The following is a 25,317-nucleotide window of genomic DNA, read 5'->3' as shown; positions in this document are numbered from 1 at the left end:
GTCCCATTATTTCCTGGTTGCCTAACAAAAAAATAACCTGTCATGTATGCTCCACTCTTCCTAAATTATCTGCAAATCATGCAGTCATCCAGTTTTACCTCGCTGTCCTTGAAATTTTCATGTGCATGTGAATTCCCTGTGCACATGTATTAAAATTTTATTTTCTCCTGTTAATCAGCTGCCCACCGATGGGGAGGCATGCTTCAGTGGCTTGAGTTCTCCAGGGTGGACCAAGATACTTTGTTCTTGGGGAGGTGGGTGGTGGGTGAGATAATAGGCAAGGGAGGATATTCTGGGCAGAGGAAGCAGCGTGGTCAAAAGCATAGACATATGAGAGCAAGACTTGTTCAGGGACCTTGAGGAAGAGGGTTGCAGGAGTACAAAGCATGAGTTGTAGAATGGCCACACGGAGGCTGGATGGGACCCGGCGGTGGAAGATTGCTGTGCTTGGAGGGTAGGTGTTATCCTGTGCAAGTGCTGTAGCACTAAGGATGTGAGCTGGGTGTGACATGCAAGGTGGGAGGTGCATTTACACGAGGTCACGCTGCCAGCATTGTGGGGGTGGCAGATTTAAAGAACAGGACGAGACAAGCGCATTTAGAAACCCAGGTGAGAGCACAGTGAGGAGCTATGGTAGAGGAGAAAGCCACCAGAATGATAGACTAGGCAGAAGGATGGATTTTTTTTTTCTTACTAAGATGGTTTCTAAAATGTATACACATCTAGCAACTAAATCTATCCCAACCTTTCCGACCACTGAGGATCACTTTTGTTAGCCTTCCTCTCCTTCACCTTCCTTGGGTCTTGTGTTTGGAAAGATTGTCTAGCAAAATAAATGATGTCATTTGTTTTCATTTTTCAAATCTGGCAGTCAAACTAAATGTGCTATCAAAATAAGCATTTAAAAATGATATGAAGTTACTTAAGCAAATGATATTTTAATTTCCTCTGAGGTGTCACCATGGGGAAATGTGCCAATTTTACCGGGCATTTTGAAATATTTAAAATAACTCTGAAGACCCCCATTATTTCTTTTTATGAACTCCAGCATGGAAGCCACTGTAATTGTTGATTAACAGAGTTATGCTTATTGCTGTTCAGTTTAGAGAGAGCATACCAGAACTGTGCTTTGGAGAAATGTGTTTTTAATTTCTTTGGAGAAATGTGGTTTCATTGCCCCGAGTACCACTGTTCCCATTACCCTTTGCTTTGCTTCTGTAACAGAGTGAATCAAGTGAGTATGGTCATGGCAGGAAAAAAAGCCAGAGAAGGGCAGCACTGGGGAGCCGAGGAGTCAGGGTACCACAGAGTGCAAACTGTTGCCAAAGCTAGAGAAAGTGATTGGTTGAGTTAACTTAAACAAAACTTTGGGAAAATGCCATTTTTTTTTGCAGCCACTATAATGTATGACAAATGGACAACACAGTAAAAGCACATTCCGCACATTCTGTAAAAAAACTTGGTGGTCTTTACTAAGACAGCACCGCTCACCCACAAATTAGTATTCAAGATGCGATATTCTCTTGTTGCTGAAAATTTGTCATGAATTAATTGTCTTGTGCTTTGTTTGCATTACATGAATTTATGCATTTTCCCAGAAGTTACTTGCTGTGTGCAGTGCTCCTAGAGAACGGTGGTGTCTGAACAGCAAGCAACTCAGTCACCTAAACTTTTCAGTTACTCAGCTGTTTTTCTACCCAGAAGGTCTTTGCTAATGATGTATATTCATCATAGTGATTATTCTACTTTGTTGTAGAATGGAGAGAAACTTTAAACCTTAGAGCATTGTGGTTTTTTTTCCACGTCAATGTCAATCTTCGTCGCCAGTGATAGTAAACTTTCAATGAATTAATGAATTAGCGTGTCAAGCAGTAAATGAGCTTCTGGTTTGAGCAGGCTCTGTTAGAGAGGACTGGGTCGCAAGTGGCAGGATGAGCGGAAGAGGACAGGTAATTTATGGGCCACTATCTGGGAATTCCTGGGAAAGGTTTCTGGCTTCGGGCACAGCTGGATACAGGAGTTAAATGATGTGATCAGGATTCTTTCTGAGCTTCACTTGCCTCTGTGATGTCTTCCTTCTCCAGGAAAATTCTTACCGTGGAAAGATGATTGCCAGCAACCCCAGGCTCATATTCTTCGCACAAATAGGAATTCAAAAAGGGGAGCAGCCCTCTACATCCCAACATCTGTATAACAGATTTCACGGAGGAATTCCCACTTTGCTTGGGTCATATGTGCACCCTTTCCACCAAGCACTGTGACTGGAGAGTAGGGTACCTGTTAGGCCAGCCCTGGGTCACCACTATAATGTATGACAAATGGACAACACAGTAAAAGCACATTCCGCACATTCTGTAAAAAAACTTGGTGGTCTTTACTAAGACAGCACCGCTCACCCACAAATTAGTATTCAAGATGCGATATTCTCTTGTTGCTGAAAATTTGTCATGAATTAATTGTCTTGTGCTTTGTTTGCATTACATGAATTTATGCATTTTCCCAGAAGTTACTTGCTGTGTGCAGTGCTCCTAGAGAACGGTGGTGTCTGAACAGCAAGCAACTCAGTCACCTAAACTTTTCAGTTACTCAGCTGTTTTTCTACCCAGAAGGTCTTTGCTAATGATGTATATTCATCATAGTGATTATTCTACTTTGTTGTAGAATGGAGAGAAACTTTAAACCTTAGAGCATTGTGGTTTTTTTTCCACGTCAATGTCAATCTTCGTCGCCAGTGATAGTAAACTTTCAATGAATTAATGAATTAGCGTGTCAAGCAGTAAATGAGCTTCTGGTTTGAGCAGGCTCTGTTAGAGAGGACTGGGTCGCAAGTGGCAGGATGAGCGGAAGAGGACAGGTAATTTATGGGCCACTATCTGGGAATTCCTGGGAAAGGTTTCTGGCTTCGGGCACAGCTGGATACAGGAGTTAAATGATGTGATCAGGATGCTTTCTGAACTTCACTTTCCTCTGCGATGTCTTCCTTCTCCAGGAAAATTCTTACTGGAATATGAGCCAGCAACCCCAGGCTCCTATTCTTTGCACAAATAGGAATCCAAAAAGGGGAGCAGCCCTCTCCATCCCAACATCTGTATAACAGATTTCACGGAGGAATTCCCACTTTGCTTGGGTCATATGTGCACCCTTTCCACCAAGCACTGTGACTGGAGAGTAGGGTACCTGTTAGGCCAGCCCTGGGTCACATCTGTACCCTCCATCATCTCTCCACCCATCCACTGTAGGAAACGCTCTGATTGATAGCCAGAAGGGGAGAGGAGCACTCTCCAATGGAAAGATGGTGCCAAGTAGATTAAAACAGATGTCCTCTACATTCCGTTCTTTGGTCAGCCAGCGCACATTTGAACATACGTAGTCATACACACTTTCTCTTTTTCATAAATTTCATAAATGAAATTTCAAAGGAGTCACCACCTAACAATGTAACTGTTCCATTTACAACAAACAATACATTTAACTTCCCAACCCCAAAGTAGTACCCCCCCCCACAAAGTTTAGTCCAGTCGCTGCATCTGGCTCTAAGTTCTAGAGCTCCAGGTGATATGTACAGTGTTCTTGCTGATTAATTGCAGATGTGCCTTCTCATGACCTGGCAACTCATGACTGTTACTTTCATGAGCCTTCCCTCAACAGCCTGATAGCTAATACTTTATGACCATTCTCTCATGTAATCTTTCCAATAATCCTAGGAGGCCAATAGTATAGATTTTACAGCTGAAGAATCAGGCTCAGAGATAAGGTTACTTGCCCAAGGTTATATAGCTAATATTGTAGAATCCAGGTTAAAACCCAGGTTTGACTGATTGGGGAAGTTAAGTCTGTCTTCTTAATCAATATTCTATTCATATTGTCTCTAAACACCTGACATCCAACCATAACAGAGGTGATCTTAGCTTTTGGCAGTCCCTTATTTATCTACTAGAGCAGTGGTCGGCAAACTCATTAGTCAACAGAGCCAAATATCAACAGTACAACGATTGAAATTTCTTTTTATGACCATTCTCTCATGTAATCTTTCCAATAATCCTAGGAGGCCAATAGTATAGATTTTACAGCTGAAGAATCAGGCTCAGAGATTAGGTTACTTGCCCAAGGTTATATAGCCAATATTGTAGAATCCAGGTTAAAACCCAGGTTTGACTGATTGGGGAAGTTAAGTCTGTCTTCTTAATCAATATTCTATTCATATTGTCTCTAAACACCTGACATCCAACCATAAGAGAGGTGATCTTAAGCTTTTGGCAGTCCCTTATTTATCTACTAGAGCAATGGCACAAGGTGGGCACCCACCCTGAACAGGATGCCCTTCCATCAGAGGGCCACTCACCCCCACCCACACTCACTGAGACTGGGATGATGTAGACAGGCCAGTTTACTTCATGTGCACATCTTTGGGATGTGGGAGGACATGAGTATCCAGAGAAAACCTACGCAGGAAACCCTTGGGGAGAATGCAAACTCCACACAGACAGTGGCCCCCACTGGGAATCAGTTTTTTTTTCTCAGCAATGTTGTAATGAAAAGGACATCGAATGAAACATTTGAGGACCTCCTGTCCTTACAAAACAGCTGGATGGTAGAAAGGAGCTCATAATGACTCTCTGTGGAAACCTGTATAGCAAGCATGTGAAAATCTAAGGCTAACACGGGCCAAATAAGTTTATGTGGGCCGCAAAAAAACAAAAGCTTCAATTTTCATAGAAACGTAGGTTTATTTCGATAGAGACATGCTGAATACAAAGGGCTGAAATAAATGAGTAATCGTTAACAAAAATAATAGAATATTTTAATAAAAGTTAATATTTTTTCTTGAACATTAACTTACCAGACACTGAATAACTGCACAAATTAATAAGCATAACGCAAATAAACCTATTTTTCTTGTTCAAAATATTTCCTGTTTCGCACACCAAACAAGTCAGTCCACGACTAATGATGTGGCAATCGGCTGCTAAAATATTCACTGCTAGTATTAGTGGAGAGAAATGGTGCACCTGCGCATAAGGCGTGTAAGGGAAATGAATGCAACACAATTATAGTAATCAGTCATTAGCGAACGTTGTAGTTCGTTATTAATAATTATGTATAACAGGATATTGTAAAAATTAAGTTACAAAATTTTTATTAAAACGTTTCTTACATTCCATTATATTGGCTGGGCTGCAAAAATATACATTGTGGGCCGCATGCAGCCCATGGGCCGTGAGTTTGACATGCTTGCTGTACAGTATCTGTTCTCACTATGGGTGATTTTGCACGTGGGAACATTTGGCAGTGTCTGGAGGTATTTTGGATTGCCTTATAATAATCTTCTTATCAAATTACCATCCTTTCAAGTTTTTTTAGGTTGACAATCTCAAAGTTGAGAATTCTCTTTGCCTCCATTCAAACTGAGATTATAATATGTGGGTAGGAAATTTCCATTTACTTAATTTTTTGAAAATAAACTTTTTATTGTAGACTACTTTTACATACACAGGAGTTGCAAAGATAGTACTGGGAGTTCCTATATACCCCACATGTAACCTCTCTCATGGCTATGGTACATTTATCACAACTAATGAACCAATCTTGCTATATTACGGGGAGGGGGGCAAAAATAGTTTTACAGTTGTTCCTGTGGAAAATAATATAATACTTAATAAATAATACAAGAATAAACACTGCTTCGTGTACTCACAACTGTAAACCTACTTTTGCCCTACCCTGTAGGATGAACTAAAGTCCATACTTTTATTCCAAGGTGACCCAGTTTTAAAGGTAATTTCCAAAAAATGGAAATCACTATTGAATGTCCATACTATGTAATGGCTTCCTGATTCTTAAAAGAAATGAAGTAACTTTGTAACCAATGGTGCGTCTCAGGAAATAAGGGCTTTATAATAATATGACTTTAAAATCCAAGTATGGGAATCTTATAGCTTAACATTTGTAAGTTGGGTATTAATAAAGATGGCAAGGTAGAGTTTGACCACTAGTAAAGCTGTTTGTTGTTGCCTGGGAAATGATATTATGACATGGTTTATTCTTTGTAGATAATGTACCCTAAGAACATTGGACAGAAAAAAGGCTGCCCTGGAATAGGAAATGTGCCCCCCACCCCACCCCCAGGAATGAGCTGAAATTTAGGACACAGAGTAAGTGGCCAGTGGATAAAAGGCTTATTTCTACAATTCAGATTGGTATCAATTTATTCTAATTCTTTCCCCCAGGACTGTCCAATTTAAGATTAAATTTTATACCGGAGCATATTAGAGATCTGGTAATTTTGCTATTTCAGCTGAACCTTTTAATCAGCTTTAATGCAGTTCTGGGTAAAGTAAAAACTTAATCCTATCTCTCTTTTAGGGCTTTTTTAGTTTGCCATCCTCAAAGCTTTCTAGAAAAAGCAGCAATGAAACATTACTGCTTCTTAAATACTCTGCTTTTGTTAGATTTTCTTCAGTAAACCTCTTTTAGTTTGTGGGGTTTTTTTTACTGCATTATTTGAACAAAGAAATAAATAAAAATTGTACTCAAATGAAATTTTATAATTAACGAAGCATTGGAAACATCCTAAACCTCAGAATATATTTTTTCCCCTACGTTTTTCTTTTCATTCTAGAAAGTAGGTCAGGAGAAATACCGCTGGTTAATTGGTTTAATTAGAACTGGAAAATTATAGGAGGAACTCAATTTGAAGTGTAGATTTAAATAAGAAGAAATATACTGGGATTAATATCACTTAAGTGTTTGAATTTAAATAAGATGCATTTAAGCATAGCTTATAATTTCTTAAAAGATTTTAATGGCAGAGAGGATTGTAATGTATTAATACAGAGGGGGAAATTTGCCATGAAATGTAATACTTGACAAGGAAATCATTTTAGAATTGTGTTTCTTAAGCAGTATGCCTAAGAATTTTATTCTACAAGACCTTAATAGGTGTGTGGTGGGTGGGGGAATATTCTCTGCCCAAGGAAGTTTGAGAAATATTAAGTTGAATGAATTTAAAAAGTTGCCTGCAGGACTTATCAGAGCTTTCAACTACTATTTCTGAATTTCTCTGAGAGAGTATATAGAGGGTACCCTGCTTCGCCAATTTACTTTTTCCTAGATCACCGAGTAACATTTTTCAGGAAAATGTTCTGAGTGTACATATACATGTGACCTGTTTTAGGAACTTATACTTCACATGTGTACTTCCTGATGTGTACTATGGAGGCATTATATCCAACCCTGTGCTTCCTTCTGTTAACTGAAGTGTGATTTCTAAATGTGACTGTATATCAGAAATAGCTGGGGAGCTTTTTTAGAAGATTAAGGTTTCTGGTCCCTGACCCTGGAGATTCTGACTGAGTAGAAATGTCACTGTGCTCAGGATCTGTATTTATTACAAATGTCCAGGTGACCCCGCTGCAGCCAGCACTGGTCCTACGATGGGTGCTTTGGAGCTGCTGAACTAAAAGTGTGCATGATTTAAATCGGTGATTGGATTCGGGTGCGGTGAGTTTGTAGTCATAGAACACATGGGTCAACCCTCCCTTCCTGGAGAGAACTGCAGCAGGGACCTCCAGTGACCCTGTCGGGTGATGCGCTGGCTACAACCTAATGGGAAACAATCGCTATTATCCTTTAGGAAAAGCAGAATACTGCTAAGGGAGCTTTTGGTCACCGTCCCAGGGAGGGAATACTATAAATAAGATTACCATTTGTGTTTACTTAGTTTGAGTAGCTCCCTTTTGGATAGTATATTATTTATACTTTAAGTATCTTTTTTTATTGATTTTAGAGAGAGAGGGGAAAGGAGAGAGATAGAAACATCGATTAGAGAGAAACATCTGTCGACTGCCTCCTGTACGACCCTACTGGGGATGGAGCCTGCAGCCTAGGCATGTGCCCTGACCGACCGGGAATTGAACCAGTGACCTCTTGGTTCATGAGTCAGTGCTCAACCACTGAGCCACCCTGGCTGGGCATTTATACTTTAAAAGGAAATACTATTTTATATTTATTCATGTGTCATCTAAGAGTATATTCTCTCCCACCCTCCTGCTGATTACAGATGGACATTTAAACTTAAGAAGCAAATCGACCAAGATTCTGTCTCATTTATACTTTGATTTATGTGAGCACTGATAATAGCTTTTCTATTAAAGCTATATGGTTATAACTCTCTGCCTGGTAAAACAGTTCTCTATTCCTGGAAATTCTCTTTTGCTTCTCACAAATATAGGAACAATGTAAATATAACGGCATTAAAAAAGGAACAATATAAATATTGCTAGTGGTTTGAGAGGCAACTAGTCTTAACATATCTTCATTGATGCTTCTCACAAATATAGGAACAATGTAAATATAACGGTATTAAAAAAAGGAACAATATAAATATTGCTAATGGTTTGAGAGGCAACTAGTCTTAACATATCTTCGTTGGCTAGTGTTATATTAGCAATAAGGTGTGAAGTATTAGACACACTCCTTAAAAGTAGAAAATATCCACCACTGTTTTAAAATTATTCTGCAAGGCCTTGCCAATGCAATGAGACATGAAACAGAAATAAAAAGACAATTATTGAAAATTGGAGAGAAAATTTTCATTGCTTGGAAATAAAATCATATACATTGAAAATCTGAGAGAAGTTAAAAAAATAAAATTAACATGTTGAATAAACTGATTAGATGTCAGAAATATCCAAAATCCACATTTCTTTTGTATACAAACATACTAGCAGTTTGATATATACTGTCTTGTTGTTTCTTTGTATTTTATTGGTTGGTGAAATAACAAATAGAAAAATTGTTTGCATTGTCAAGTTAGAGAATTAGGAGAGAACAGTGCCATAAAAGGGAGAAACACGTTGCAAGGAAGGCATAGCAGCCGTGGAAAACGTCATAGAGACATTCGTTACACCTCCTCGGATACTGCTGGTGGCCTGGAGGTCCCTGGCTTCTTTGTCCAGCCAGGCGGGTGACGTGGAGGAGGTGAAAGCCAGACCAAAGTGGTTGAAGAAGGAATGTCATGCCAGAGCCAAGACATTTATTTGAGTTTGTAACAGAAGAAAAGAGTTTGAGAATTTTGTTGTTGTCGTTGCTATTTTGTCATTTTGCTTCTTTTCCACGCCCTTTGTTATCTGTCCTGTGAGGCTGAAAACGCCTCAAAGGCAGCTCTGGGATGTGAGGGCTTTACGTTTAATTCCTGATTGCGAATGAAAGTTTTAAGGCAGTCGTTAGTGGGCGAGATGTAGACTGAATTTCAGGGAGTTCATTTATTCTACGAGGCAGCCCTAGCTATGAGGCACGCCGTCCCTGTGCTGCTCATCTCCCTGTCTCTCCTCACCAATCTCACCGCCTTTATTCATGCCTGATTTGGGCTTTTTGTTTTATAGCTGTGAAACCTCCATCGTGGCACATCATGGTGCTTCTCCTACAGAGTGTGTGATGAGGAGCGGAGTTTGGCTGTGGCGTTCTCGGAAGCAGCGGCGTTGCCGGGGACTCGGAGCCCAGCGCTGACCGCTAGAGAGGCCCCCACACAATGAACAAACTGAACTTCCGTAACAACAGAGTCATGCAAGACCGCCGGAGTGTGTGCATTTTCCTTCCCAATGACAAGTCTCTGAACATCATCATCAATGTGAGTGGATCCCATCTTAGAAATGTTTAAATAATTGTGTTCCCACCCGTGACCACATTCACGTTCTGACTTGGTTAATTAAGGGGTGAAGTTATTACAGAATGAGATCATTAATCTGGCGGGTTGGGGTGCTAAAGTAGTCCACACAGGTATGAACTCTGAATTATGGCTGAAGTGCAGCTGACTTCAATAGCCTCTCACCTAGGGTGCAATTAGAGAATTTTGGCTACTATATTATAGAAAAACAAACACTGCTATTTTTAAACTTTCGATTGAAATATAATTTATATTTATATATAATATGAATTTGCTTTTTAAATACTTTTGAGTTGTACCTGCACACATGAAATAGTAATAAATTGCTAGCTTTTTAATGTATTTTGATCATTGTTTTAATAGTAGCCTAAGTCTAGCCAATTTCCTGAATAGGTTGTGCTTATGAACATTGAACTGTTGCTTGTGCTTCATGAGTCAAAGTTAATTCTCTTTAGTTCACCTGGACATTAAGGAATATGACATTATTTTTTTTAATTGAGTTATAATTTACATGTAACAAAGTATAGGAATCTCAAGCATGCAGCTCGGTGAATTTTTACAAGTGTATACATCCTTGTAACCATTATCCAACTTGAGATACAGTCCATTGCCAGCACCCCAGAAAGACCTTTTGTGACTCTTCCTAGTCAATAATCTCCACCCAAAGGGTAACAGCCATTCCCACCTCTATCGCCGTAGAGTAATCTTGCTTGTTTCGGAACTCCACGCCACTGACATTATGCGATATGTTCTCTTTTCTATTTGGCTTCTTTCACTCAACATTTGTCCTGTGAAATTCATCTATTTTATTGCATGTAACAGTAATTCTTTCTTTTTCATTGTTGTATAATATTCTGTTGTGTGAATATGCCAATATCTTTAACTATTGTTGATGGGTATTGGGTTATTTTAAATTTTGGACTATTATGAATAAAAATGTTAGGAACATTTTATGTGTATGCATATATGCATACATTTCTGGGCTTATATCCAAGAGTGGAATCGTGGATCCCAAGGTATACATACGTTTAGCTTTGGTAGAGACTGCCAAACAGTTTTATGGTAATCAATAGCATGCCTAGCATTTTTCAGTTCCTCTCCTTATTATCAATTTTCATTGATTATATTCTGATGGAATTAAGGGGGAAAATTGCCTTAGCGCTTGCCTTGAATTAGTTTTTTTTGTTTTGTTTTGTTTTGCTATATGCTACTATATTTTAACCCAATTACTGTATAAAAGAATATTTCTAAATGTCATACTGAATATATATGACATTTAAATAGCCTCATTAAGCAGTTTAGATGGGGAAAGTTTCTTGCTTATTAACTGTTTTGGTTTTATCCTAACAATCACTACAGTTTCTTGATTTACTAATGCAGCCTTGTTTTTGCTTGTAGGGGTTGTCTGAAAATCAAACCTGCCTATTGAGTTAACTTTATCATCTGTTGGGCAGAATTTCTATTGATGAGGTACTCAGGGTACCTGTGCTATTTTTGATGTGTGAAATGACAGACTATTATTTTTGCAGCATTTGGTTTTTAAAAACTAATAAAAATTGGCAACATATCTCTATTTCACTGTGGACACTGGCAAAATATATTAAAATGTAATTTATATATGTGAGTATGCTATTTCAGTTCTTTTACACAGTTATATAAAAATGTACCCACTAAATTTTAAAAATATGCATAATCATATAGCATAAGCACTTAAGATACTTCTCTCAATTCCATTTCTATCATTTTACCTGGTGGAATCTGTACACATGAGTTCATGTGTATGTATATACACACATACATGATATGGAACAAAAGTTTACTGACCTCAGTTAAGTGGAAGGAAGATTAATCTGACTTCATAAGAAATACTAAAAGCTGACTATAATTTTCTAGGAAATTAATTTGTACTAAAATCTCAGGTGAGGAAGATAATTGTAGAGAACAGATTGGAAGACAGTCAATCTGTTAATTGTTGTACATCAGTGGCTTTAAAATTTTAACGTACATCAGAATTATTTGGTGAGCTCCTTAAATATTCAGACCATTGTACTCCACTCCTTGGAGATGCTGATGTAGTAAGTCTAGGGTAGGACTCAGGAATCTGCATTTAACAAGATCCCCTAAACTGGTGCTATAGATATTTTAAAGTCAAGCCAGACAGTCAAAGACCTTCATACCCTAATATCATCAAAGACCTTACTACTGGCACCATTGATCTTAACATAGTGTCAAATTGTGTTTTTGACATTGTGTTAATAGCCTTGTCCTGAGAATACATAGTAAAGGCAGAGTAAATGTAAGTTGTTAGTAATATAATTATCATCATTGTTGAGAAATGTAAGATTATTCATATTTTGACTCTACATTTTACTAGTTTTGTGACCTTTGGACAAGTTTCTTAAGCTCATTCACCTTCCTCACTTGCAAAAGCAACTTGCCCAGTACTCAGCACATAGTAGGCATTTGATTTATATTAACTCCCTTTCTGCCTTCCCTTTATGAAGAATCATTGAGGGGCAGTATGGTAGTGAAAAGTACTGAACTTTGTGAATGTACTGAACACACACTGACCTGAATTCAAATCCCATGTTTGGAAAGTTGATTAAACCTCCCTCAGCTTCAACATCTTCACCAATTATAAATTGGGACTAGTTGCCAGTGGTACTGAGTGATTGTGAGAATTAAGGGTTAACACATAGCATAATTTCTCATACATAGATGATAGCTGGTATTATTACTTTCAGTTCTTACTCAGAGATTAATTTTGCACTTCTTTAATTCCCTTCTTCTGCAAAATTAGTATAATAGTTCCTACAGGATCGTCAGGACTGTGCGCCATATGTTGTCATAACTGAGGAGGGTTTGAGTGACAGGGACCTAGGTAAAAATCCATAGTCCCCGACTTGCTCTGCACCTTGGGCAAGTTCATTTTTTGCTTCAGTTTCCTCATCTTTAAGGAGATAATCTTACTCTCCTCACAGGGTCATTGCAAGGATTTAAAGATAGAACCTGCATAAAGCACAGTGCCCAGGCACTCTGAGCTGTTTGCCCATTTCAGCTGGGGCGCCTTGTTAATGAAACTCACAGGGAGAGTCTGAACTCTGTTAGGCCTATTCTTCTTCCAGGGTGTGTAGATCCCTTTGCCATGTTCAGATTCCTCTCTATCAAGCTAGAGGGAGGGCCTGGGCTAAGGAGTGTGGGAACTCCTCACTGCCAGCAACCCCCATTCAAAGTTGCCAGAAAATAGCAGTTGATGTCTGTAGAGTTGTGGTATCACAAATTAACTGTAGCAAAATCTATTTCATTAATGGTCTAATTTTTTTTATCATTTTTAAATAGTGTTTTAAGCAAAGACAGTTTACTCCCTGAAGCATAGTTGATAGAATGTTATCTTCTGCAGGTGGGATAAGTTTAGTGTCTTCATCATTCCGAATTCTCCACGAGTTAAATTGATAGGGGCTGTTTTAAATTATTTTAATCAGCAGATAAATATTAAATGTGGAAACTTGGAAAATTTGGGAAATAAAATCATGCCAAATGTAAGAGCCACAAAATTTTTGAGTGATGTAAATTGTGACCAAGAGCTTGTACCTCTTCACTAAGACCAGAGTGAAGAACTTTTTTGGTTTCTTTTCTGGAACATATTTTAAACATTTCTGCTCAAAACAAACCATTGATGTTTAGGATCAAATACTGTTTTTATCAAAAACTTCCATGTAGAGTATATTTTTAGATAATGCCTTAATTCTTAAAACCTCATACTCTATAGCACTTTTTAAAGTTCCCATTGCTCCTGAAGATTAAATAATGAACAATCTCACAACAGCTAACGTGTTGCCGTAGAAGACTCATACTAAGCCCAAGCTTGTTCTCAGGGCAGGTGAGACTTCAGAGCACAGCGTTGCTAATTGCAGTTTTTAAACAAGAACACTGTGCTTACCTGGTAGTTGTTAAAGAGCTTTATCAGCAGGCTCCCAAGTGCTTGATTTTAACATGCAGAACAACAATAATAATAATTATATGGGAAGTATGGAGGAAATGTACAGCATTATTTGAACAGCAGTTACACAATACAACCTAGGTTATGGTTATGGACAGTTTGTGGTTTAAGAATTTTTCTGTGAACTTTTCAGCACATTTTATCCTAAAAGCTCTGTGTATGACATTTTTAGTTACAGTCAAAACTAAGAATTAAAGGTGCCCTAGGCTGTATTGCATTCTAAGTCTCAAATTTGTAGTATATAGTTCAGTTTTATGTAACATCTGATACTTTTCCCTCTACCAGTCTGCTTATTGAAGCGTATTTGTAAAGTGGAATTATGGTGCTATAGAACCCCAAATCCAAAGTCCTTTTAATGAATGAAGAGGATGATGGTTTCCCAGTGGTACATGTGTTCTCCCAGTGGTGTTGGTGGGTTTGCATTCACACATTTTCCCATTTACTACATGGTCTGTCTACTCGGTGGTCAGAAAGGAGTCTGGAGTCGTGGGACAGATCAAATGGAGCGCACAGGGAAATCAGACTCCTGGCTTTCATTCATCAAATATTTACGGAGAGCCTACTGTATGTCCTGAGTATAAACAGGACACCTTTCCTAAGCCCCTGAATTTGTCTCTGGCCTTAACATAAAGACCTTTTGCGCTTTCCAGCGGATAAGGTGCTGTAGATGAGTTGCCGGCTAGTAATGGATGTGGAAAAGAGTAACAAGCCTATTTTTCTCACTCCGTTTGTCATTTTCACTATTCTGAACTGTTTGGCTGTCAGTTATCAAGGAATTTCAGCATCTTTTTATTCTCCGAATCTGAGTTACATATTAAGGTAATGATAAAAAGTCGTTAATTCAGAATGAACTAATTTAGAATTTATAGTAATTAAAACTATAATTGTCATATTATCATTGAAGACGATGATAATATGATAATATCATTTGCAAGTTATAGTACAAACAAGAAGTGAAATGCCACCCATAATAGATAGAGCTGAAATGATAAACTGTCACATTGCACATATTTTAATATATACGTACTAGAGGCCTGGTGCATGAAAATTCATGCACTGGAGGGGGGGGGGTCCCTCAACCCGGTCTGCCCCCTCTCACAGTCCGGGAACCCTGAGGGGCGGGAGGCAACCCAGCGATCAGGGGAAGGCAACGCCCCATCACACCTCTGCTGCTGCCACTGCCGGCAGCACAAGCCTTGGCCAGCCCTGGTTACCTGAGCCTCGGGCGGCCCTGGGTGGCTGGGCAGCCGCCATCCAAGGCTTGCCTGTGCTTTGGGCTAGATCTGGGCGGCTGGGGGTGCTGAGGGGACTGGGCACTGCCATCTTCTGGCTGTGGACACCACCATCTTTGAGGATGTGGCAGTCAATTAGCATATTCCCTCCTTATTAGATAGAATAATCATATTACAGTACACAAATTAGCAAAGTTGTGAATTGCTGCCTTTGTCACTTGACCTTAAGCTTTCTGGATCTTATTTTTTTATTTCTATAAAATGAAGCAGTTGACCAGTTGGGTCTCTTAAAGTCAATTCCAACTCTAATGAGCTTTCGTCATTCTGAATTCAACAAGGTATACTCAGCACAATTTCTATCTCCCAAAACACTTCATTAAATATTTGAAAGCCTTAAAACTATATCTTTTAAGGATTGTTTTATCATTCAACATGTGACTTTTCAGAATAATTTACTCCCAGGGTTTCAAATTAATGTGGTTTTATGATGTTTGATTTATACTAGAATTCAGAAAGGGGACCTGATTTAGGTACCTTAAAGTATAAGACAATAAAATGATTAATTAAGATAAATAAGAGCTAGGCATTCATGTATTGTACAATATATGAGTATTTTGCTAAGGCCGTCACGAGGAAAACTTTCCTTATACTTGCCAAATTTGATAATATGAGGAGGCTGTTTTGGGTTCCTTCCGAAATATTTATCGCATACCATAATGGGTTTAGGCTAAGGCCTTGCCCAAGTATCATAAGATTTATGAGTTTTCTACAGATTGCATTGGGACTTTATTACCATGTGTAAAAATCTGTATTGTGATAATCATTATTGAAACTCAGCCACAGATTAAAGTGGTTGATTTTGTATATATCTATAATAATAAAAGCATAATATGCTAATTAGGCTGGACGTCCTTCCAGATGACCTTCTGGACGAAGCCTGGGCTGTGAGGGAAGCCTGGGTCCCAGGTGCCTGCCGGCGACTGGAGGGAAGCCCAGGTCTTGGGTGCCAGAGGGAAGCTAGTGCCAGCAGCTGGGGGAAGGAAGGCCTACTCTTGCCTCTTGCACAATTTTCGTGCACTGAGCCTCATATATATATATATATATATATATATATATATACGTATGTACATATGTGCTTTATGTTTTTTATTATTTATTTACCACAAGTAAAGGTCAGGAATTGTTATCTTTCTTTTAAATTTTTTTTACTGTCTCACTTCATTACTGCTGTGTATGTGCTCCATGTGAGTGACGTAGGTGCTTACGTAGGTGGGTTCTGATTTACGGTGAAAATCACATTATGTCACGCCGAAGGAAGGGATCTCCAACATAACACGAAAACCTACTGTATATATTTTTTTATTGATTTCAGAGAGGAAGGGAGAGGGAGAGAGAGATAGAAACATCAGTGAGTGATGAGAGGGAATCATTGATTGGTTGCCTCCTGCACACTCTCTAATGGGGATTGAGCCCGCAACCTGGGCATGTGCCCTTGACCAGAATCAAACCTGGGACCCTTCAGTCCTCAGGCCAGTGCTCTATCCACTGAGCCAGACTGGACAGGGCAAAGTAGACACTTTCAATAAACCCAACAGTTGTTTTGCTAGTGTCAGCTTATCCTTTCCAGGAATCTGTTTAGGACAGTGATGGCGAACCTATGACACGCGTGTCAGAGGTGACACGCGAACTCATTTTTTTGGTTGATTTTTCTTTGTTAAATGGCATTTACATATATAAAATAAATATCAAAAATATAAATCTTTGTTTTACTATGGTTGCAAATATCAAAAAATTTCTATATGTGACACGGCACCAGAGTTAAGTTAGGGTTTTTCAAAATGCTGACACGCCGAGCTCAAAAGGTTCGCCATCACTGGTTTAGGATGCATTAAATTGCCCAGTTGTGGCTCACTATGTGGACTTGGTTAAATTATTATCTCAAGTTGTATTTTTTCCCCCCTATAGGTTAAAATTCTGTGTCACCAGTTGCTGGTCCAGGTGTGTGACCTACTCAGGCTAAAGGACTGTCACCTCTTTGGACTCAGTGTTATACAGAGTAAGTCTTATCCGCATCTCTGATGGATTCAGCCAACTATGCCAAAGGAAATGACATTTTATACCTGTCACTTAAGTTGGGCATATGTTATGAAATTGTGATTCCAAAAATACCTGTAAACTGATCATCATTTTTAGTCTAGTATTCATTTTTTAAACTGAAGTCTTATGTATTTTTTATAAGATTTCGAATCTTAGATCATGTATTTATTGTAGTTTGAACTTAAAAATTCTTTCCTCTTTAGGAGTCTGGATTTTATGTGTTTACTCTTTTATGTTTTACTGAACCAAGCTTGATTTTTGTTTCCCTGCACAGAGGGAGCAGCTGGAGCTAATAGGAAATTAGCTTGGCTATATTAGTAATTTAATTTGTTTTAGAATTTTTGGCATGAAAAGAAATGTAGACACAATAAAACTGACTTTCCTCTATTCAGGTTCACTTGCTGTTGACTGTATAACAAAGTGCCCTGTTAATTTACTCTTATTTCCTGTTTGTTCCTCCTTACCCCTTCTCTTTTCTCCAGTCAGAATCTATAGCTTTGAGATATGGGATCAGTTTCCTCTGTATATTTTATGTGGAGAAGATTGTTGAGGAAGGGGCTTCTCAACTCTACCATCTTAGCCAATTAGAGTTAAGGTCCCAGGGTTTACCTGTGGCCATTCCTTATAAGCTTTCTTCTTTCAAATAGTAATTTAAATTTCTCTAGGCCCTGTCTGGTGTGGCTCAATTGGTTTGAGCTTCAGTCAGAACCGATCAATGTTTCTCTCTTACACTAAGGTCTTTCTCTCCCTTTCTCTCTCTAAAATAAATTTTTTTTAAAAAAATCCCTCTAATTTAATCTTCTAAATACCAAAAACCTTTCATATCTTTGTTCAGTTTTTCAAGGAGAATTGTTTGTGAAATGTTGTTATATTTACACTTGAATATGAATTATTTTTTTGCTACAGGAATTGGTTTAGTGTAAAGGCTATGATATCTTGAGAAAATGGTTAGTACCATAAAACGCTTAGATCTGTCAGATTGGAAAGTGTGTCATGATCAACTGGTAAGCAAGGCTCTTCTCCCAAATGTGAGCTGTTGTCAGTGTTTTTAGGTGAGGCCAGAGCAGGGAACATGTCAGGAACCCACGAATCAACCATTTGCTCTTCACTTTCTTCCCATGGTAGTTAAAGCAATAAAAACACAAATGCTCAGCTCCATCCCAGCGTTAGTACATACCTCATTCATTCTTTCAAGACGGGGTCTGGGAGGAAATAAGGCACCCTGTGGGTCCTGAATAACTTCACGTTTACTCTGTACTGAGGTTCATTCTTCTTACTACATAAGCAGACTGTTGATCTTTGTTGTTGAACAAGTCAGTCTAATAAAACCAGTTTACACCTTCCTTCGGATTCAAAAGAAGGGACTTTAAGGTGTTCTTTTTAAAAGAGAGATTGTAACATGGCGAAAGAACGCTGGAACAGGAATCTGATGACCTGGTTCTAATTCTGGTTCTGCAACTTGCTAACTATGTGGCTTTAGACATGTCGCTTAACTTCCCCCGTTTCAGTTTTCTCACATGTCGAATGGAAACTACTGTGCCACCTGCTCTGCAGGACTGGTGTGTGCATGAGAATTCTTAAAGAATGAAGGTCTGGTCAGACTGTCAGATGGCAGGGGCAGTGGCATTTGAAACCCGTGCATGTGCTGTATGGTGAGCAGTCTCGGTTCTACTCATTGGGCTGCTGCTTCAGACGGGAACTCAAGCCAAACAAATCAGGTTCAACGGGAAGGTTGTCTGATCTTGTCCATTTCGTGTTTAATCGGTAACGTGGGCGAGATGAGCGATGGTGTTAATCAGTCTGATAAGTTAAGAAACATCTCTTTCTTTCTCTGGGACCTTTTTCCTCTCCCTGTCATTCACATTGGTTATTTAATATTGCCAGTTATAGACAAAGAGTGGCTTCACCCTCCCTGTTCTCTTCTGGCACTTTCCCAGTCGAACCCCAGCATTCAGCCAGGAGTGACAGTGTGGTCACGTATGTCATCCCTGGAGTGGTCCAAGAAATACACTTCCCTTTCAGAAGGAGGACATTTTTAAGTGGAGCTTCCCATGAGCCCGCCCCCTTGGAGAGGATTAGAGAAAAAGAAATAAGCTTTTAAGGAAAAAAAAAGAAAAAGATTAAGAACTTTTGTACAAGATAGGAATGCTGAAGGCTTTTCTTGTGAAATAAATCTCTCTTAAAAGAGTCTCTTTGAGAAGTCTGAAAAACTTCTATATTTTTTATTAGCTTGTTTTCACATGTTTAGATTGCTTTGACATGGGTTTTTAGCAGTCTCATTTTCTGTTCGTCTTGAAGAAATCTTTTGGCATTCATTCTTGTTTTGCATAAGATTCTTCTCCTCTTCCCACAAGATCAGTCCCAAAGGCAGCGTGAGTAATGGTTCATCATTTTGTCACGCTGTGTTGTACGGGGAGAATACTCGAGGATTGCTCTTCATGAAGCCCGGGTCAGGCCCCCCACTTGAAAATGTGTGATTATTATCAGCGTTATCTGATTTCTTACACAGCAGTGAGGATGGTGTATCTGCACTGTTTCATTATCGTGCCCGTGTGGGAAGAGTCTTCTGAGAGCTAAACAAAAGCATGTTTTGGTAAAACCAAGTAACGTCCAGTGTTGGAAGTCAGACTGTAAGCCGTATTGACCCTCGAAACTAAGTACAAGTCGGAAACTATATTAATCGTATGTGTGCGGTATTACAAAAAGCAAAATAATTCATAAAGGCCCTCATCATTGTCTAGCCCACAGGACTTATGTCTTAGTATCTTGTTGCATTATCTTGGTAGTATGTGAATTCAGAGTATATTCATAAATCTTGAGGCTTTCTTTGAAAAACCTGTTTCTTTGTGTATTCTTTTCTTTTAAAAAAAAATTAAACATTTTTATCACATTGTCTCCTCTTTTTAATGTGCAGATAATGAGCATGTGTATATGGAGCTGTCACAGAAGCTTTATAAGTATTGTCCAAAAGAATGGAAGAAAGAGGCCAGCAAGGTACGACAATACGAATTCTCTTGGGTGAGATTACATTTATGAGCAAAATTATTTTGATTTCTTAAAAGGTTTATTTTAGCCATCCTACATTAAAAATATTGTCAACAACATTTTATACAGTCGAGAATGGAAAAGGGAAATGCATTTTCAAAGTTCTAAAATGTCACCTTAATGAAGTATGAATAGCTTATAGCATACAACTAGATTTGGAATATCTGTTTAAGTAATCCTGGATAATACCTTTTCAATAATCATGGGATAAAGCGTTGAAATGAAAAGTATGGAAAAGTACATGTTCTCTCTTGTGGCTGTGTGAGTTGTCCAAACTGTTGTTCTAAATAGTATTAGCAACTTCTGAATCTACTTTTACTATCCTTACATTTGATACTTCGTTACTTTATTGTGCTGGTGCCTTTATTTACACGGGGGAGCACTCACGGGGATTTACCTCGTGTTTTCAGGATCACCCTCCTAAGTCAGGAATAAATCCCCAGTGTCTGATCCTAGAGCCTCCAATTTGTATGTAAGAATTCTTGGAATAAACTGGAAGGCCACTTCAAAGCTAACTACAAAGTAAGGAGCACGAATGTCTAAATAAACAAACAGCATATTAGAATTTGGTATGTGGAATGTCAGAGGAACAAGAGAACATTTGTAATGAGGAGCAAATGGTCACCACAGGGGACAGAGCTGAGAAAGGAGCTGGATCTCAGCTAGAAATTTCCACTGGCATTTATTTTTATCTCCCCTTCTGTTGTCATTGGCATTACAGTGAATGAGTATCAGATACAGTAATGATGCTTTATGACTTCCTGGTTGTGCATGAATCTGGTATCCATATGGGACAACTGTCTGCCCGCTGCAAGGCCACACTCACCAGGAGTAGATAAAACCTTTCAGTGTTTAGAAAGTAGCTTATAAATAGTAGTAAGTGATTACTTTTGAAATCCACTGTTGAAGCAACTGAAAATAGATTGTTTTTTATGTGACTTTGTTTTAGGGTATTGACCAGTTTGGACCTCCTATGATTATCCACTTCCGAGTACAGTACTATGTGGAAAACGGCAAACTGATCAGGTATGAGGACAGGGAGAGAGTCTGAACCTGTCTTTCCCATGGCACTCATCTTCCCACACAAACAAACCAGCGAAAGTACCTATGACCAAATCAAGTACTCATGTTTGTCTGTCTCCACTGCTAGAATATAAATTCTGTAAGAGCAGGAAAATATATATATATTTGATTTCTAAGATGAAGGGAGAGGGAGAGAGAGACAGAAATATCAATGATGAGAATCATTGATTGGCTGCTTCCTGCACACCCCCTACTGGGGATCGAGCCCGCAACCCGGGCATGTGCCCTGACCTGGAATTGAACCGTGACTGCCTGGTTCATATGTTGATGCTCAATCACTGAGCCACACCAGCCAGCCTGTCTCATAGGTTTTATTTTTATTTTATTTATTTATTTTTTGTTAATCCTCACCTGAGGATATTTTTCCATTGATTTTTAGAGAGAATGGAAGGAAGGGGGAGAGACAGAGAGAGAGAACGTTAATGTGAAAGAGACACATCAGTTGGTTGCCTCCCACATGCGTCCCAATCGGGGCTGGGGACTGAGCCTGCAACTGAGGTACATGTCCTTGACCAGAATTGAACCTCCACCCCTTCAGTCCTCAGGCCTGCCCGACGCTCTATCCATTGAGCCAAATTGGCCAGGGCAAGGGGTTTTATTTTATTTTTTAAATCTTTTTGCATGTGCATGTATCCTCAGGTCCTACAATAAAAGTACAGTGTACACTCAATAAATACTTGTTAAGTAAGTGAATGACTATGTTAGGCTATTGATGAAAATGTTAGCAATACAGCTGACTCACATCCTCTGTACTCCACATTTTCTTTTCTTTTTTTTTAATATAGTTTTATTTATTTCAGAGAGGAAGGGAGAAGAGAGAGATAGAAGCATCAATGATAAGAGGGAATCATTGATTGGCTGCCTCCTGCACATTGGACCGAGCCCGCAACCCAAGCATGTGCCCTTGGCTGGAATCAAACCTGGGACCCTTCGGTCTGCAGGCCGACGCTCTATCCACTGAGCCAAACCGGCTAGGGCTGCATTCCATATTTTCAATAACAAATAAGTCACCAAAAAGATACTTTATTCAAGAAGGAACTCGAATTTTTGTGAAGAGTAGAGAAATTGATGAAAGGATTATATTCCTTTTCATTGAGGGGGGCGGGGAGTGGGGCAGCAGCAAGAACTCTCTCCTATAAAAACGCATGGGTGTTTACAGCCTGGTTTTCTTTTCACTGTGGGGGTCTTGCTTCTGTTCTTGGCAGTACCTTTAAAGCTAAGATTATGCCCAGTGGAGTCATCCTGTGAGAATCTTAGATGCGGTTTGGCAAGGGCAGGTAATTGATTCTTTGTCTGGACGTAGCTGCATGAACAATACTATGCCCATGATACAAACTCAGAGTTCACTGTTTTAAAAGCAAGTTTACCCTTTGCTTAGGAGGAGTCAGTGCTGGAAACTTTCAGAGGTGATCCTGTTGGCTGATAGAAAATACTAAAAATGGGAACTCTGAGTTTTACTTATTTCCTATTAAACTTTGAGAAACCCCATGTAACAGACAACAGATACATTTGGCTAGTGAGTTACATGTGAAATTCGCTCTTAATATTTATATCATCGCCATAGGCACATTACAAAGTAAAATATATTAGTCCATAAAGAATTTTTTTAAAGACTGAGAAAATTTTTAGTTATTCTCGATTTATATAAAGATTTTACTCAATTTACCTACTAAGTATGGAATGCACTTTACCGACTAAGTATGGCATTAACCGCCTGGGGCTAGTGAATGTTTAATTTATCCCAATACTTCTGCCCTTTCCCCCTGGGATGAACTAGTCCAAACACTGTGTGATCAGCATTATAAAAAGAAGTGCTCTGAAAAGTACTCTGTGCCAAGGGGAAAAAAATTACATAAATGCTTTATTTTTATTCTCTTTTGTTTGTTTTTGTCAAATGCTTTATTTTTAAACTCTTGATACTTAAACATGATCTTGGTAAAAATAAGCCCATATGTTTTCATTATCATCAGCTAATGAACTATGAATCTCAGCTAAAAACATTCAACCTACAATAATAAGGAGGCAAATAAGCACATTAACTATACACCTACGTGTTCTCTTGCATTTCTACTTTGATCACAGAGGCGTCCTATGTGCCTGTGACATCTTCTGGAGCTAGACCATGTTTTTCCCAGTCAGCACTTCTTGCTCAACATGTTTAATGGGGACTATATTTATTTCTGACCTCAGCGGATTGCAATGAGTGCACTGCTAGTATTTCCATTTTTGAGGAGTATCATGGTTGTCATAACATGTGCCTATTAAAAACACACCCATAAAGTAACACCCACTTAATAATAATTTTTTAAAAAAAGATTTAAGAGAAGCATTTTTCAGTTCATTCATTCTGAAAGAGGAAAAAGAAATCACACCTTTTGTAGTGAATTTTTTTTTCTAGGCAGTCTCATAAACAAACATCTTTAAAAGGGCCTTAGAGTATTTGTAATGTGCTCAAGCTGAAAAACAAAAAAAGAATAGCAAAACATTAAAGCCAGGGTTGGGTTGTCTCCTCGGATTTGTCCTTATTTATATTATGTGCACAGCATTATTGTAACGAAATTATTTCACTGCAACCAATACCTAGGCTTCTATTGTCATACTTGTTTAATGAAATACTTACCGTATTAGAGTGGAAGGATCCCGACCGTTTTTCCAGTCTCTGAATGAATCGAATGTTACAGGTCTTAGGGAATGTGATTTTTGCAGCCAGGGTAGTCTGACTCCGAATTCAGTGAGGCAGCGATCAGGTGTTCCTACAACCTCCCCTTTTCTCAGTGAGTGGGGAAGGAGAGGGGGAGAGCAGGGAGCCGAAACAGAAGAGCCCTTGTCAGCAGATGGATAGCAGGATTTGGGTTCTGTTTACATGCCATTGGATTGTACCATCAAAATGTGTTTTCTTGTATTTTCCTAGTGACAGAGCAGCAAGATTCTATTATTACTGGCACCTGAAAAAACAAGTGCTTCATTCTCAGTGTGTGCTCCGCGAGGAGGCCTATTTCCTGCTGGCAGCCTTTGCCCTGCAGGCTGACCTTGGGAACTTCAAAAGGGATAAGCACCAAGGAAAATACTTCGAGCCGGAGGCTTACTTCCCATCTTGGGTAGGCACTGTTTTCAAATTCTAAAGTGTTTTCTCTAGAGAGCATGCTTCTACGTCATTGGGCGGCTACACGCGCTGCTTCAAGAAATGGGAACCCAGATGTTTTGTGGCCGGTGAAACCCTTCATGATGCGCAAAATATAAGTCTAACACTTAAGAGTGTGATACCCGTGCTGTCTTCATAGACGCGGCTGGCTTATAGTTAACGCGGAAGAAAACTGCTCTCCATTCTAAACATGCTGGAATGTGGAGTTTGCCAGCCTGCTTTTGGTGTTTCCATGGCCTTGATCTTATTTACTCTTAATTTGAGAAAGCTTTTCTCCTTCCCAGTCAACCCCATTGTAAGGTGAAAATATTGTTAAGTCAAGATGCATTCAATACACCTAACTTACCGAATATCCTAGCGCAGCCTGGCCCACCTTAAAATGTGCTCAGAACACTTAACACTGGCCTTCAGTGAGGCGGAATCATCCAACACAAAGCCTGTTTTTTTGATGAAGTGTCGAATATCTCATGATTTTTTGACTACTATACTGAAAGTGGAAAACAGAATGGATGCTTGGGTCCCCAGCGTTAGTGAACACAGCTAGAAGCCTGAACACGGCCTGGAGCGTGCTTGAAGCCTTGAACTAAAGCAAAAAAGAAAAAATGCTGGTGACACAGTGGACACAGAGTGTCCATTGTGTGACCCTGTGGCTCACCACCACTGTCCAGCATCACGAGAGAAGATGGGGGTGGGGGGGTGGGGGGAATCATTCAAAATTCAAAGTTCAGTCTCTGTTGAAAGCATATTGCTTTCACACCATAGTCAAGAAATCATAAGTCGAGCCATCATGTAAGTCGGAGGCCCCTTGACCCTGTGTGTAAGTAATCTCCTTGCTCTGACCACCATCTCCTTACTTCAGCGAGGAAATTTAGGTTATTCCGGCATGAACTATTCAACTGTACTTTCTCTACCCCGGCCCGTCTGTTCTGCCCCCATCCTTCCTCCAGGTCTCTGCTGTAACTTCTTTCTCTTACCTTTACCCTCTGCTCTTCAGTCAGAACATACACAACAGGCCAGGCTTCCTTGGAAGGAAGGAAGGAAGGAAGGAAGGAAG

At 39.2% G+C, this 25,317-nt stretch overlaps 1 protein-coding gene across 3 annotated transcripts in view; it reads left to right on the top strand.

Moving 5' to 3' along the window:
* Positions 1-6,133: 6,133 nt before the first annotated feature.
* FRMD6 (FERM domain containing 6) overlaps positions 6,134-25,317 on the top strand; it is a 42,181-nt gene continuing 22,997 nt past the window's right edge. Inside the window, exons 1-6 of one of the 3 annotated variants that reach the window (XM_005867887.2) lie at positions 6,134-6,152; positions 9,384-9,628; positions 16,862-16,952; positions 19,908-19,987; positions 20,988-21,064; positions 24,033-24,219. In XM_005867887.2, coding sequence (XP_005867949.1) covers positions 9,530-9,628; positions 16,862-16,952; positions 19,908-19,987; positions 20,988-21,064; positions 24,033-24,219 — 534 coding nt within the window. In that variant the 5' untranslated portion in view covers positions 6,134-6,152; positions 9,384-9,529. Of the gene's footprint in view, positions 6,153-9,383; positions 9,629-16,861; positions 16,953-19,907; positions 20,012-20,987; positions 21,065-24,032; positions 24,220-25,317 lie in introns of those variants that run through there. The other 2 variants (XM_005867886.2, XM_014540997.1) reach the window with 2 other exon arrangements.

This window comes from Myotis brandtii, unplaced genomic scaffold (assembly GCF_000412655.1).
Source record: "Myotis brandtii unplaced genomic scaffold, ASM41265v1 scaffold253, whole genome shotgun sequence".
In the NCBI taxonomy this organism is placed as follows: domain Eukaryota; kingdom Metazoa; phylum Chordata; class Mammalia; order Chiroptera; family Vespertilionidae; genus Myotis; species Myotis brandtii.
This window is presented reverse-complemented; position numbering and strand designations above follow the sequence as displayed.